A 17,120-nucleotide genomic window follows, 5' to 3' on the forward strand; every position below is an offset into this window, starting at 1 on the left:
GTGGTTTAAAACAGGAACACCTTTTACAAACCATTTTAATGAGAATATTTAAAAACAAAATTAGTAAGAGAACTACATGAGTTAGCTAGAAAACAATACTTTCAATATATTAACACACAACTCATTTGAAAAGCAGCTGAAAATTCCTGGAATTCCTTTTTCTGGGAAGGTCAATTTACTGTTTTCTCATAACTTTATCAAGGATGAAGCAAAAATTCAAAAATAATGAAGATCTCTCAAAGTAAATGATGCATGTGTGGCTGTCTGAAGCCAAGGCACACTGCATACCCTCTGTTTGCAGAAAGTCTGGAAACCTGCTGAATTGTTGCTGTACATATTAAATCTGGCTGTAAAAATGTGTGATTGTAGAAGATCTCAGTAAAGTGGTGTTACCAATAAGATGGGTGGAGCTATCCAGAGCTGGAAAATTTATTTTGGACCATGTTTTAAAAAACAAATCACTGGGGTATTAAAAATAGACTCTAAACAGAAAAAGGTGTACCTACAGAATAATTTGTCCCTCAAATTGAATCAGTTTTCCAAACTTCTACCTCTTTATTGGGACAAGCACCAAACAGTTTATTTCTAACCCAACCTCAGTTCTCCCACAATCTACGACATAAAAACAGTGCAGTTGAAGCAACTTGTATAGATCAAAGGGAAATCATCCCATTTGTTAAAATTAGTTACCTTAAACGTTCATTGAAAAACCAACAAAAGGCAGAAACAGAAGGGATCTAAGTAGGGCCCTGTATCATCCCAATTCAAACTAAGAATGATCTATCAAAACAAAAATGATCTTTTCATCTAGAAGTGGGTCAGTCCCACAAAAGCTCATCACCTAATAAATTATTTTGGTAGTCTTTAAAGTGCTACATGACTGCTGTTTTGTTTTCTCCTAAATTTACTATTATTTTGACTGGATAAAAGAAGATTTATCTGAATTGCCAACATAAGCTTTGAATTAGTAGTTATCAATACTATCCTTAAGAACAACCACCACCACCAATTGCCTGATGATAAATGTAAGAAAATCCCTGTCTCATGGACCTTACTGCTAATAGCATAGCAGATATTATAAATGAAAGAAAAGGTACAAGATGAAAGACAAGGGGTTGGAGGAGGAAGGATAGGGTAATAAAAATGAAGTTTCTTACTGATGGCTAGTGCACAGCATAGGGTACAAACTTTGAATTAATAGAATAAAATAAGGCAGCTTGAAGTAGAGACAGTGGAGGAGTGGGTGCTAATGCTTGGGAGGTATTGCGGGCAGAGAAACAGGCAAAGATGATGATCTTGAAGGCTGTTTTTAAAGTACTAAAGATGGGTTCTATGCCGTGCAATTCATCATACAGTTTTACTTTGCAAAATGACACGTGTACAAGCCATACACCAAAATATTTTACATAGTTTGACTCAGTATCCCAGCAAAGGGTCAAAGGCCCTTCAGAAGCACAAGAGCAATTTGCAGCTGAGATTAGTAGTGAAACAGACATGGCAGCTGAATGAGGCAGGGAAAGTCTGTTGCCAATGTCATGAGTTGCAGAAGAGAAAGCTCCTGAACTAACAGTGATAAGATTACACTGATGGTAGGGGGAAAGCCTAATGCTAGAAAGGGGGAGGCGGGGGTGGGAGAGAAGGAAAGACCAGTGCTACACAAGCAGGAACTCTGCATAATTAGTGCTCAGGCATGGGGGCGGGGGCAGCTGCACTGGATGCAGCCCAGGGAAAGACCACAGGATTACAAGCATTCAGGGGAACAAACCATCCTTGTAAACAGTAGCCACTATTCCAGACTGTAGTCTTCCCATTTGCTGTAGGGATTGGACTCAATCACCTTGTAATCCCCCAGGGCTGGATTTAAGGAAGCAGGCACAGTAATCCCTCAATTTATGTGGAGGTTGTGTCCTGGGCAACCTCCGCGTGAATCGAATTTTGTGTAAACTGGTGGGGAGTGGCTGAGGGAGCAGGCAGCTGGTGGCAGTGGATGGGGGCAGCCACACGGCCCCCAGCTTATCCCAGCTGGGTGGCACACAGCTGCTTGCACCACAGTTTCCCCCAGCTTTCACTAGGAATGAAATGCAGATACAGTAGACCCTCAAGAAGCACAATTTCAATTTGCGCTTAACTCACATTAATGCGAATGAAGTGCAAATTGAAGCCGATCCCCTCCAACCCCAGCACCCCCAACGGGGAGCCCAGCACACGGACGCTTGCACCATGAAACTGCGCTGCAAGCAGCTTTGTGCCCGCCAGGCTCTCCCAGCTGCGGGAGCCAGAGATTGGAGAGGTGGATGGTTTTGATTTGCACTTCACTTGCATTAATGCGAGTGAAGCGCAAATCAAAATTGCGCTTCTCAAGGGATTACTGTATCTGCATTTCATCCCTAGTGAAAGAACATTCAGATTGTTTAATATACTTGAGAATGAATAGTGTGATTGATCTCCAGCAAAGCAAAATCTTTGTACAAGCAAACAACACACTCTAGATTAATGATTTTGACTCCATTCACGCTGTAGATTAAAAGCGTGTAAGGTAAATCACTTCCCTGAGCTGGGGAACCTAGGCACTACTGCAAAAGACACAATAATAATAAAGCAAACAAATACTATTGCAGTAGTTCTCAACCTAAGCCATGTCAGGACACCATGTAGCAACATGGTGTCATAATCCCTCCTCCCCACCCCCGCCCATCTGAGAACACATGCACTTAGGAGATGTCTTTACACAGCTAGAGCAAGATTACAATGGAGAGCAGGAGCAGATCAATGGCTTTCAATGGCAACGGGAAAAGAATGCAGTCTGGATGGAATGCAAGGGCAGCAGCAGCTAAGGAGTAGTAGGAGGGAAAAAGTTCAGAAGAGCAACACTCAGAGGCCAGGAAGGGAAAAACATGAAATCACAAAATGGGTGGAGGGGAGGAGCAGAGCAAGGCACCACGCACATGGAGGCAGGAAATAAACCCAGCATCTGCTTTCATAGAGCAGCAATATCACAACAAGCTGCACAAATGGAACGAGATCAATTCAACCTGCAAACACATGTATTACTGTTGCTAATATTTTGCATCTCAGTGACATTACACTCTTTTCAAACATTAAGAAATAAAGCTTCAAACCCCACCTCTTTTACAGATGGTTAAACTGAACTACAGAGCAGCACAGTGACTTGTCTCCAACTGGCTTAGTGAAGGCATCTCAGGCACCACAGCATGCTTAGTCTTGAGAAATGACAACAGAGATTGGACCAGATAACAATCTTCTGGTATGATAAAGGCTCTTATAAACAGCACCATGATTACTGGACACAGAGAACAACTAACTGTAGGACAAGAAGTAATGGGCTTAATCTGCAGCAAGGGAGATTTATGTTAGCTATTAGGAAAACATTCTAATTGTAAGGATGCTAAGATTTGGAATAGCCTTCTAAAGGAGGTTGTGAGCTCTCCATCATTGCAATTTTTTTAAAAAATAGGTTGGACAAACACCCATCAGATATGGTCTAGGCTGGGTTTACTTGGTCCTACTTCTTTTCATCATGGGCTGGACCTAATGTGGGTAGGGAACAGCAGTCCAGCAAAACTAGTGCTACTAAGATTATGTGTTTCTTTTGTTAGATGCATCTTGGAAGTTACACAATTGCTTTATTTTTAAGATGTTATTGCTTTGAAGAAAAGGATAAAATTTAAAGGTCACAATACATGGGATGCGCCCTGATCACAAATGTTCCCATATTTTATATGTTCAGATGTGTTCAACCTGTAACACATCCTTGGAGTTTCCACCTCCTCCACAGAACAAGAACTATAACAGGAAGGAAGAAGGGAAGGAAATTTGGCTATAATTAGAAAGACTCAGCAACTGTCAGAACAGTGATTGTATAAAGGAGACAAGTAGCCAGCTGGCTAATGACATCTAGAGGCAGTTGAAGAAACACAATATTTACATATTTATATATTAGCAGATTTACCTGGCATTGCTCAGGTACTTTACTGAATTAAGGGTTTTAGTTTTTTGTTTGTTTTTTTTTAATATAAAGAAAATGTACATACTTTATTTAAATTATTTTCTTTTTCAAAAACACAGTACTGTATTACTTTTATGAAGTTAATTTTTATTTCACATTTCTTAAAGGAAAAAGATTGTTAATACTTTCCGTGTAATTTTGTTAGTACATTTTTTAATGGAAATTCCATCACGTGTACAGTTGATTCATTCTTATAAACTCTCATCATTCCCTATGTTTTAACAGAAAAAGTCAATTCATTTTCAAACCTTAAGCATTGATTTAGCTAAGCCAAAACACAGCACTACTACAAACTTCTCCATTTCACCTGTATTCTATAAGGTTCATTGAGAAGCAATACTATTGTAGGTTAATTCTATTTTTCAGCCTTATCTCGGTTCAGTTTCTTTCAACATTCACTCAATTTTGTCACTTTTGAGGACGCTACAGGCTTGTCTATACTACCACCTTCCTTCGAAGGAAGGATGGTAATTAGGGTGTTGGGAGTTTACTAATGAAGTGCTGCCATTCACAGGCAGCACTTCATTAAGCAAATTCCCCCCCCATGGCAACTTTGAAGTTTTAAACTTCGAAGTACCGGCACGCGTCTAGCCGTGGCTCACCCGCCGGTACTTCGAAGTGCTAGGGCAACTTCGAAGTCCCCTTACTCCTCCAAAATGTTGAGGAGTAAGGGGACTTCGAAGTTGCCCTGGCACTTCGAAGTACCAGCGGGTGCGCCGCGGCTAGACGCGTGCTGATACTTTGAAGTTTAAAACTTCGAAGTTGCCGCGGGGGGGAGTTTGCTTAATGAAGTGCTGCCTGTGCACGGCAGCACTTCATTAGTAAACTCCCAACACCCTAATTACCATCCTTCCTTCAAAGGAAGGTGGTAGTATAGACACAGCCTACCAGCTTTTGTGGTTGTCTCTCTTCTGTTTCATCTTCTGAGAAGCAATCCATTCCAGGTACATCATGTTTTCCTGGCACAACCAAACCCTTACACTGCTTTAAGGTATGATAAGAGGAAGCTCTATAATGAATTCCATGGTCCTTGCTCTTACTGTTTAGGAGTTCTCAGTCAAAGAGACAGACAAACTCTCTCAAATATCAAAACAAAAAGCAGTCAAGTAGCACTTTAAAGACTAGCAAAATAGTTTATTAGGTGAGCTTTTGTGGGACAGACCCACTTCTTCAGACCATAGCCAGACCAGAACAGACTCAATATTTAAGACACAGAGAACCAAAAACAGTAAGCAAGGAGGACAAATCAGAAAAAGGATAATCAAGGTGAGCAAATCAGAGAGTGGAGGGGTGGGGGGGAAGATCAAGAATTAGATTGAGCCAAGTATGCAGACAAGCCCCTATAGTGACTCAAGGTGCTCGTCTGCATACTTGGCTCAATCTAATTCTTGACCTTCCCCCCCACCCCTCCACTCTCTGATTTGCTCACCTTGATTATCCTTTTTCTGATTTGTCCTCCTTGCTTACTGTTTTTGGTTCTCTGTGCCTTAAATATTGAGTCTGTTCTGGTCTGGCTATGGTCTGAAGAAGTGGGTCTGTCCCACGAAAGCTCACCTAATAAACTATTTTGCTAGTCTTTAAAGTGCTACTTGACTGCTTTTTGTTTTGATAGTGTATAGACGAACACGGCTTCCTCTCTGTTACTGTCTCTCAAATACGTAGTAGATAAAAAGCAAATGGACACATAGGCCCATACATTTGACTGTGTCCTTCCCCTTGCACTCTGCATGTAGCTTTTCTTCTTTAATGGCAAACACCTTTTGGCCTGAAATCGTGTTGTTTCATACACATGTACAGCACCTAGGATAAAGGGGTCCTCATTCTGATCAAGGCCTCTCTGTATTACTGCAATATGAACATACGATAAATAAAATAATGCAGTAACAAAGTTTTGTCCTCACCAATTTATTTAATGATCAGATTTGCTCAGTTTACATGTCTTAGAAATATTTCTCTCACCACTTGCAAACTCAACTTGGTGACTGGAAAGCAAAGGGGTTTCCCCCCTCCCCACTTGAAAAATTGTCACCAGTAACAAAGATCATGGAATCCAACTACTGCAAGGAGTTTGGAGGAAGATACACAATACAGAATGGAACTTTACTATTCTGAAACCTTGCAGCACTGCCAGCTGCTAAAGCTTGCTTTCCTCACAAGCTAATAACTTGACTCGCAAGAAAGGCCTCCTGCATTTCCAAAACACAACAGGAAATATTTAAGTGCACAACTCCGTACTATCAACATCATATGGCCCTATCTACATGCACACACAAATATGGACAGAAGATCTCAGAACTGCATTTGCAGATTTGTACACTATTTCCTTAAGTGATTTGCATGGTTGTGGAGGACAATAATTGGACATGAAAATACATAAATCATCTGTTTGAGCAGTCTCAACCTCAAATTTGTGCTTATAGTAACTTCTTGGAGGTCACTCAATAACGAGTAGGACCTCTTATGTTACCATCTTATAGTAACTATATTTATTATAAATCTGCAACACAGTCATGTAACATCCAAGTAGCCATACCTCAAGGCCTATAATTTTTGTACTGTGTGTGATGTTGCTGTGATGGCACAGGTCATCACAATATTTGCACATGCAAGTTTGTGCCACAGAATGCTAAAAACCTTGCCCTAACCATCTTAATGATAGTTGTCTTAATCAAAAGGTTCTTCTGCCCAGCTGCTGACAGAGATTAAAAATACTCATATACTTTTCAACAGGGGTTAGGTACCTTTACAAGGTGGAGTGCTGAAATTTTACCTTTTTTACCTCTATGTATGGTCCAAGTGTGAGTGATATTTTTAAAATCACTGACAGTTCTACTTACAACAACTTCATTAATAAATAAATAAAGATGTAGAGTTTTGCCATTTGGGTGGTGGTTGGTAGCATTAGTTCATCTTTTGTTAAATCTACAGGTGGCATGGCTTTGAGCAAGCTCCCAGCTGCATAGGGGAGGAAGGGCAGGGCTGAGCTCCTGCCTCGCATGCTGATGAAAATCAGCTAGCGTGCCACTCTTGGCACCCATGTCAGAGGTTGCTGACCCATGGTCTACAACCACAGTGTCCAACTTGCTAGCCACTAGCTGCATGTAGCTATTTGGAAAGTTGAGTGTGGCTAGTTGGCTTGAACAATAAATATATTTTCAGAAAAATGTGGCTACTTTGCTATAGCAGAAGACACAATAGCAGCCACTGCTTCAGAACTGGTTGGATGCTATGGCTTTACAAGCTCTGTCTCCTTACCTTTTGGATAGAGGGACACTTTGAGCAGAGTCATTCAAGGAATCATAGTACAGATTCCAACTAACAAGAAATATCAGTATGCAGTGTAGTCCCAACAGAAGTTGTCCCAATCAGAAAATATTACCTCATGTGGTTTGTCTCTCTAAGACATACCAGAGCAGATTTTTAGCTGCTGTATATCACCATTATGATGACAGGAGAGCTACAGCAATTTGCACCTGCTGATTATCTGGCCCAGCATGCCGTTAAATGGTAGAGATTTAAGCAGTGCAGGTCCCCAGCATATTTATAATTTTTTCACAATGAGGTAGAACCTGAGTACTTACGTTCTATTCTATGAGAGAGGGGAGAAATGTTCTCACATTCTCCTTATACTTCCCCCTTGATAGGCACTGTACATGACTGCACTAGAGGTGGATTCGGGAGGAGAGAAGAAACCAAAGTATTCTCTTTAAATAAAGACTACTACTGTCCTCCACGAGCTCACATCACTAAAGGACACATTTAACATATGGATACATGTGAGCATTTAATTTGTGAGAATTTTATTTCTTGTACTGATGCCCTGTCACACTCAACTCTTTTTCCCAGCATGCAGCCAGCTAAACCTTCAAAGAAATGCGGGGGGCACACAATGCAAAGTGCGTATTTTACAGTTTAAGCAATTAAGTTTTACATATGGACAACTGAGAAACAGGGAAAGCAAAGAAATTGTCATTCCACCAACTTCAGTGAAAGATGTACCAATTTACCAAAACTGCATTTGGCTGCTTGGCTCCTATCCTGCTTTGACTGAGGACATGTGTATACTATGGTACTACATTGGTGTACGTGCACCTCAGTTGTCCATCTACTGAAGATGCACTATGACAACCAGAAAGTACTCTTCTGTTGGCAAAACTGTTCCACCTCTGTGAGAAGCAGAAAATATGTTGGTAGGAGAGTGTGCCCCACTGACACAGCAAGGTTTGGGTAGCACTTAAGTCAATGTAACTTGTCACTCAGGAGGTATCTTTTTCAAACCACTGGGCAACCTAAGTGACATTGATTAAGAGGTAGTTGCAGGTCAGTCCTAAATTTACCCTGCACAGCAGAAGAGGGCATTTGTCAGCATCACTAACTCTCCCATGATTGGCAATCTTTGGTCACAAGGACTGGAAAGGAAGGGATAGTGGACAGGAATGTTTCTCAACAGTAACAGTGTTTATGTTAATTAAAAAATAGCTTAAGCCAGTTCCTGCCAAACTGACATTATTGATTGCTTTACTGTTGGAACCATTAGTCACCACTGTGCACACCATATGAAAGCATAATTAAAAAAAGAAAAGAGATGCCCAGGCCTAAGAAGTTACTTGGCACTGTCTTTTTAAAACACCCCAGTGGGATGGCAAAGTACGTTCAGACAAAGCCAACATCCTGTTTTTGCACTGGACTCAGCTGCATGAGTTCAACTGTTTCATAGCAATTGTGAAAACAGGAAAAAAGTAGACTGGGCCCCAATGATGTATTTACTGCATTTTCTGTAATGGCTCTGCAGGGCCTATAACAAACTGCAGCATAAATCACACTCATTTGCAACCACCTGTAATTAAGCACTTACTGACCAGACTGTAATAAGCTCCTTTCACGTGACTATGGAAGCTAAAACACATGTATAAGCCAGAAACCCAAAGCATCCCAGCATTAAGGGCCAGAGAGAAACCCACTTAGCACAATTCATACCTATGGTAAAAACATAAATGGCCTTTGATTGTGTTAACTAAATGGCTGGTTTAAACTATATGCTAGGTCAAAGTATTCAGCCTTTGGTCAAATTTCTCATGAGTTTCTACACAGCCTAGTCCCTCCTTTCCTCAACCTAAAGGGTTTTTAAATTGACCCTGGTATGCCACCTGAATGTCCTGAGATTATGTTCATGTCTCAAATTAAAGGCAGTGTAAACACTGTGAATATTAATTCGGAGTTAGTGGTCTCCAGGTGATGATCCAGAGTGGTCCATTCTGAACAAGCTGGCAAGCACTTTGAACTCCAATGCTTTTCAGCCAAGTGACCAGGAAAAGCCCTAAGATGGAGTGGGGAACCTTTTTTGAGTTGGGGGGGCCACTAACCCAAAGGAAAAAAAAAATCAGTCACACAAAAGTGAGAAGCAACCACAAAAAAATAATCTACCCTCACTGATGTGGCCCTCAACTGCAACACCTCACTCCCCTTGCACTCCAGCCCCATTGGCGAGGGGAAGACTCGGGTTCAGGGCTTCTCCCAGGGTAGATTAGTGTTTCTGGAGGCCTGCAAGTAGTAGATTTTGTGGGGCCCCCTAGACTCTGGGATGAGGCCAAAAACGATGGAGCATGCAGGAGTGTGCTGGGAGCTGGTGTATGAGGTGTGGGTGGGAGTAGGGTAAAAGAAAGATTTTGGGGGTAGGGGTTCAGGGTCTTTGAGGGCAGTGGAGTGCAGAAGCAGACTTAGGGTGAAGGGACTGGGTGGGAGGAAGGATGCAGGATCTGGGAGGGAGATGCAAGAGGGGCCTGAGGGCAGGGGGCCTTGGTGGGAAGGAGGATGCAGGAGGGGCTGGGAGTATGTGATCTGGGAGGGAAGATGGGTACAAGAGTGGGTAGGGATGGGGTCTAGGCAGGAGTGGTGTAGGAGTGGGTGGGTCTGGGCAGGAGGAGGGTGTGGGGTCTGGGTGGGACAGGGGTGCTTACCTGCACAGCTGTCCAGGGCACACATAGCTCCATGCTCCTCACAGCTCCCAGGCACAATTCTAGTCAACGGGAGCAGTGGGGCAAAGGCTCCAGATGAGCACTTCCCTACGCTGCCATTCCCCCAGCCTCTGCAGTGGGGAGCTGGTGCTTGCACTTCAGCCACACAAGGGTGCTGGCAGGCTAGAGGACCAGCATAGGCTTCCTGCTGCAGGAAGGGCCAAGACCTAAGCCTCACAGGCCAGATGCAGGTAAGCCACGATTCTCGGGTTCCCCACCCCTACCATCGGTAGTTTTGAATATTAAATTTCCTATTGAAGATCCATAGAGAACTCACCAGCACAGCTGAGCATGCATGCCTAGGGTCAAAAAAGCCTCCATGATTGAGCATTCAGGAAACAGTGGCTCTGATTGCTGGGAGGGAGGAAGAAGAGTCCAAGCAGTATAGCTCTGAACTAGCAGAAGAAATGCTGATATCGATGCCAAAATTGCACAGGGCATGGTGGATAAGGGCTACAACATCAGGGATCCACAGTAATCCTGAATGAAATTAAAGGAGCTTACACAGGTATACCACAGAGCAAGGCTGGTTCTAAGACAGAGACATGGGAGACTGACGCCATGCATCCATAACCATCTGCAACAATGTTTTCATCACATGAGGCAATGGGATCCTAGCCCAGAGTTCCAATATGCCACAGGAACTATGAGACAGCTACCCATAGTGCATTACTTGAGTGAATGCAACTCCTGGCAGCAAGGATGTGTTCCGCTGACCACAGCCACATAGTGGGGACATCCAAAATCCCATTGGCTAAATTAGAATCTCAAACTCAAAGTAAGTAAAACTGGCCTAATTTTGTAGTGCAGATATGCCCTTAGATGCAAGAATACCAGTTCAGCATCACACATTAGTCCACCTCTATGCACTTTCAGGACTGCAGTCATACTTAACTTGAAGGGCTTGTATACACTAGCCCCCTTCTTTGAAGGGGGCATGGTAATCAGCCCAAGCAGGTAATCATGGTAATCAGCCCAAGCAGGGAACAGCAATGAGTTTTGAGAGTAAGGGCACTTCCAAGTTGCACGGGTACTTCGACGTGCCTATGGCTACATGGCTTGCCAGCGGTTCAAAGTTAACAACTTTGAAGTTCGCGTGGCGAAAATTAGCTTAATGAGGTGCTGCATATACATCGCAGCACCTCATTGCTATTCCCCACTTGGGCTGATGACCATGCCCTCTTCAAAGAAAGGGGTCAGTGTAGACAAGCCCGAAGTGTTTAATAAGTAAAGACCTCCTGACTTCTCAATACTTGCTGTAGTAAAGTAAGAAAAGTGAAATGAAAACCATCACTATTTCAGTCCTCAACCAAAGATTTGAAAAAAAAAAAACCAACACATTTGGGGTCTAACCTTGAGAATTTTCCTTTCTGTTTCTTCTTTCGTGCAGAAAATGTCCGGCCACGTGTTTTGGTTAGTGGTTTTGCAACTTGGTTCTCTCTTTTCTGCCCTTTCCCCACCTATGTAAAGCCACTTTCCTCTCTTGCCACACCTGTGAACATTTTCACTGGCTTCTCGTTTCATAGAATCATACAGCTGGAAGAGGTATCAGGCAGCCATCGAGTCCAGCCCCCTGCCCCAAGCATGACTAACCCTAACTATATCATCTCAGCCAGGACTTCGTCAAGTTAGGACTTAAAAACCTCTAGGGACCAAGACTACCACCTCTCTAGGTAACACATTCCAGTGCTTCATCACCCTCCTAGACCTTCTGCACAGTAACCTGAGACCATTTCTCCTTGTTCTGCTATCTGTCATTATGGAGAAACAGCCTTTCTCCATTCTCTTTAGAACCCCCCTTCAGGAGGTTGAAGGCTGCTATCAAATCACCCCTCACTCCTCTCTTCTGTAAACTAAATAAGCCAATCCCTCAGCCTCCCCTCATCACATCACATCAAGGTCAAACTCTTCCTCCTTACCTTTAAATTTTTATATAAATTTCAACACTACTGAAATATCATTCATTTGCTCCCATTTTCAACATCACACCCCATTCATCCCTGTACCATTTTCTAATTCTTCTGTTTCAAGACATGCCCACTTCCTTCTTTAAAATACTCTTCCAGGAAGCCTGCCCTTCTTGTTCTTCATACCAGCAACCATTCCCTGCTTTCCACAAACTGCTGTCCTGGTTCTGGTGTATCTTAGCCTGTAACCATTACAGGACAAGCAATGTTTATTCATGTTATTTCACAGCACACAATATCATTAATATTAATTTACAACAGAGATTATTAAAAAGCAGTATCAAGTTTCTTCTAAGAGGTTTTCTTCCAAGCTCTGATCTTCCACTCAAGACTTAAACCTCCCTTGCCCGTACCTGAAGGGCTCCCTGGGAAGATAATGAAGACCACATGAAACAGATGTCCCTTCCAAACAACTGAACTAAAGAACTACTCATCTCTAAAACTACTGCAAGTGCACACAGACACATTCAATTTTTTCTGGAAATTAACTAGTTCTTTAGAAAAATGCCCTCCAATGTCAAGTTCAGGATATTGAAAGAAGAAAAGAGTAAAGAGAGGGGGAGAGGAAGAAAACATCCAAAACAGAACAGGAAACAAGAGCACAGAATTGTGTAAATGAGATTAAAACAAAAAATAAATCAGAGTCTCTTGCAACTTTAGAGGAGGTACGTGGATCACATAAAATTACTTATTCCCATGCAACTGGGGCCTAGAATTCACACCTGAAGAGTCTGATGTAAATCTGGGCTTGTTAAATGCTCTTCTGGATTCCACAATGCCTTTGTCACATTTCTAATGGGTTCGTTCCATCATTAAATGTTTCAATTAACATGACAAGCATAATTTAAAGGTGGTGTCTCCATGAAGAAAATTGCACAGGTTGTACATTAGCTAACCCTTCTAATTTTTAAGTAAATGGTAGCATGAGTTGTAGATGGCTACTGGTGTTTAATGCGTGTTTTGAATTTAAATTCAATTCTTGCATCTCCTGCTGATAGAGCATATAGCTGAGCTAGCAAGAGTAACCACCAGCCATGAAAGAGATTTTTAAGCATATCCCACACATGCCACAGTTAATTTGTAAATGTAGGTCAGATTCTTCCGTCATATCATCTACACTGAACAGGATACAAGGGTATCAAACACAAAACAGTGCTAGGGAGTGATTAATCTCAGTTGAAGAGGCAAAACACAAAGTTACTCACAAATAACAAAGATTTATACCTTGTGTCTTACATTCCTATAGGAGCAAACAGGCTGGTGCTCTATTGCAACTGGGAAGATGTAGTCACTTTCAGTGTGGAATAGTGGATATTCTAGTCTTATACATTATTGGGTTTTTAGTAGTATTATTTATGGTGCTTTGCAAGAGACATAAAGATGGAGTCTCTGATCCAAAGAGCTTATCCTGTCAAGGCATGTCTTTGCTACAGGCTAGATTCAGGGGCAACAATAGATCCAGTGTGGGTCAATTTATCACATTTACTATAGACATAATAGACATGATAAATTGCTTGCCAACACTCCCATTAGCTCTGTTACTCCAGCAGAATAAAAAGAATAAGCAGAGTCAAAAAGAGAGTGTAAGCTGTCAATTTATTTCTTTAATGAATGGTTCTAGGTCTGAGACTAATAGTACAAAAGTGGATAGCTAGTCAAGTTTAAGAACTTCTCATTTTGCATTTTAGCCAAAATCCCTTCCACTGTTATGTATTCAAGGGTTGGATTATAAAAATATACTTGACAATAGTCCATTTAAACAGCTTTGAAAAATTCAGCTAATCAAATTCTGGATCTGATAACTAGTCTCAGTGGTAGAATAAAAGTGGAAATTCTTTGGATACCTTGGTGGCAGAACAGAGAACATATAAATGAAAAGGGAATGAGCAGGTGGAGGGAGGGAAAAGCAAGAGGTGAAACAAACAAACACCGTGGAAGTGAAAGGGAAGAATACTCTTCCTGGCTTGGGAAGTTTTTGGACCATAAGAGCAGTGTGAAGAACTGGCTGGCTACAACACCACCACCTCCAACCTAGATAACGCATCAGCAGCTGCCGTTAAAATGCAAAAGGTCACCAACAAGGAATCACAGCAAGATACAGCTGAAAGAGAAGCTACTGCAGAAGGTTATACAATGGAAGCTACAGCCAATCGGGCATACCTGCAGAATGAAAGATGAACAAAAAATTAAGTCCGTGGTATTCGGCATAAAGGACGGTTTGCATTAGAGAGGCAGACCCCACAGAGAATGGGTAAATGAGATAGTAGGTTGGTGCAAAGATAGTCAACAGAAACTAAGCCACTCCGCACTGGACAGGGAAAGATGGAAAGAAATCATAAGGGAGGCATCGGACACCAAAGGGCACTGAGCCCAGGGGTGATGCTGATGCTGAGGTAAGGCCAACAGAGGAAGGAGGAGCAGAGCAACTGACACAGGAAGGGGATTTTCCCATGGGAGGGGACAAGTTTAACCACACTGCCTGGCCTGCTGGGGACAACGTCGGGGGCAGCGTGTGCACCATTCTACCGGTGTCACCACATGGACAAATCACCGACCATCACCGCATCCACACCCGCTGGGGGCTGGGACGGGAACTCGCTACGGGCCTTGTGGGGGGAAACTACCCTCAGTCACCCTCCGCTGCTCCCCTCCCGCCCACGGAAGTGGGGGGGCCAGGAGAAGGCCCGGTCGTGCCCCCAGCCCCCCACCCCAGCACCTAGAGGACTCCCCCCCCCTCGAGAACACCCAGTCCCGAGGCTGCCGGGGCTCTGCAACCTAAGACCCAAGTGCCTCCCCGCCGAGCCCCCGCTCCCTGCGGTCCGCGCCTACCTCCTCGCCGGGCTCGGGGGGCAGGCGGAGAGCGAAGCGCTGAGCCCCGCTGCCCTCAGCTGGCTCCAGCAGCCGCTGCAGCCTTACGGCGGCGGACCCCTCCTCCCGGCCCCCGCCTGCGCTCATGGCTGTTCCCCGCCCAGGCCCAGCGAGCGCCGCCCGGTGCTTTCCCTCAGCCAGCCGGCCCGGACGCGCCCAGCCGCTGCCTCCGAGTTGCCGGGGCAGCCTCCAGCGGTGGCCGCTCGCAGGCGAGCTCCAGGCGCCACCTAGCGGGGCGAGGCGGGAACGGGGGCCGCCGGCAGCGCTGCCCACGGGGGCCGCCGCAGGCCTAGAGCTGGGCCCCGGCCTGTGCTGAAGCCAACGCGCCCTCCAACCTCCGGCAGGCGCGCGGTGCGGGGCGGGGGGGCGCGGGCCGCCGCGGCTCAGCTCTCAGGGGGCGAGGCCTCAGCGCTGAGGAGCCCTGGCGTCGCGCTCCCACCGGGGGTTCGGGGCGCCCCGTGCCCGCTTCCAGATTGGGGGAGGGGGTTGGAAACCCATTGTTCTAGCAAAGGGGGAGCTGCTGGGAGCCGCCGGTTCCCGCCCCAGGCTGTACCACCCCCCCCCCCCCAACTCCTCGGCAGGGCCCACTGCTGAAATCGCCGTCTCCCGCGGGGGCGGGAACGGGGCTCCCTCGCCGCCGGCTTCCGGGGAGATGCCGGTCTTGACACGGGGCGGGGGGCACCAGAGCTAGGGTAGGAGAAGCGCCTGCAGTCAGTCCAGGCGCGGGTTTAATCCTGCCTGAACTCCGAGGCAAGCCCTCCGGCTCAGATGAGGTTGACGCACAAGCCTGGAAAGACCAGAGCTGCCACACCTGATACATCCGAGTAGATGGGTGGCTGGCTCTGTGATGTGAAAGATGGCTAGCGTGTAGTGGCAGAGGTATGAAACAGAGTGGTAATATAAATTCATGTTCTGAGCTGTTTTGACAATCAAAAAAAAATGGGGGGGGGAGATCATACCGATAGATATTTCATTAACATTCTTGGTTGGTTGAAAGAATATTTTTCTGTCAAAAACATTAAAAGGGAAAACGTTCAAGCAGCTCTGATGGTGTTTGCCTGCTATCCAACCCATGATGCACAACACAAGCAATCATAAGAGAAGGGGTCTGTGTCCTAACAAAATTGCTGTCATGTAGCACTCTAAAGACAGACTAACCAAATAATTTATTAGGTGATGAGCTTTCTTCAGATCTGAACAAGTGGGTCTCCCCCAGGAAAGCTCACCACCCACTAAATTATTTGGCTAATCTTTCTTTAAAGTACTACATGACTGCTGTTTTGTTTGCAGAAAAAACGTACTTAAGAACAGCCATAATGGGTTAGACCAAAGGTCCATCCACCCCACTACCCTGTCTGCTGACAGCGGCCAATTCCAGTGCCCCAGAGGGAGTGAACCAAACATGTAATGATTTCGCTCCTGCCATCCATCTCCAGCTTCTGACAAACTGAAGCTAAGGACACCATTCCTTGCCCATCCTGGCTAATAGCCATTAATAGATTTAATCTCCATGAATTTATCAAACTCTTCTTTTAAACCTTGTCATAGTCCTAGCTCTCACAGCCTCCTCTGGAAAGGAGTTCCATGTTGTGCCTGTGCCCCTGCTCATGAATTTCATTTGGGCCATGTCTACACTAGCTCCCTTCTTCAAAGGGAGCCTGGTAAGTAGGGTGTCAGGACATTATTAATGAAGTGCTGCAGTGCATATGCAGTGCTTACATGTAAGATAGGAAAAGATTCCTTTTATAAAGGCAGCAGCATGGTGAAAGGGGGAAAATATAGGCCACAGTAATTACTTTTGTGTGTACTTCTGAGACAGTCTATGAAAACTAACCCTACCATGAACTTATGAGACTTGGAACTGTTAATTAGGAAGCTTCAGTACCACCTAGGGAAATACCTCCTCCCTGCCCCCACCTGTAGACCATAGATTTAGCCCAAACATAACTGTGTTATAGAAACATATGTAAGGTAGGAGGAGAAAGCATTCAGACTAGAGGGAAACTAAAAAAACATTTAAAAAAACTAGGCTGTAAGTGTAAGAAAAAGCTTATTAATCGTGACATCTACTAGACTGTGGAGTAGTCCCCGAAGGGAAATTGAAGTCCCACTGCTTGAATTATTTAAAACTACACTGAACAAACAGTGGACTTGACTGTCAACTGCAGCGAACAGTTATGCATTCATAGGCTCATTGAATCAGTTTTCCTTACAGATCTCATTTTAAGATTTCCAGGAACTTCA

At 44.3% G+C, this 17,120-nt stretch overlaps 1 protein-coding gene across 5 annotated transcripts in view; it reads right to left on the minus strand.

Moving 5' to 3' along the window:
• The window catches only part of BCAS4 (breast carcinoma amplified sequence 4), a 130,751-nt gene extending 115,651 nt beyond the window's left edge, over positions 1-15,100 (minus strand). For all 5 annotated transcript variants that reach the window (XR_012647957.1, XR_012647956.1, XR_012647958.1 and 2 more), the window contains exon 1: positions 14,838-15,100. Coding sequence is in view for 2 of the 5 variants with exons in the window: in XM_075012256.1 (XP_074868357.1) it covers positions 14,838-14,963 (126 nt within the window). In the remaining 3 variants the exon portion in view is untranslated. The remainder of the gene's footprint in view (positions 1-14,837) is intronic.
• Positions 15,101-17,120: the final 2,020 nt, after the last annotated feature.

Source organism: Carettochelys insculpta, chromosome 17 (assembly GCF_033958435.1).
Source record: "Carettochelys insculpta isolate YL-2023 chromosome 17, ASM3395843v1, whole genome shotgun sequence".
NCBI classification, from domain to species: domain Eukaryota; kingdom Metazoa; phylum Chordata; order Testudines; family Carettochelyidae; genus Carettochelys; species Carettochelys insculpta.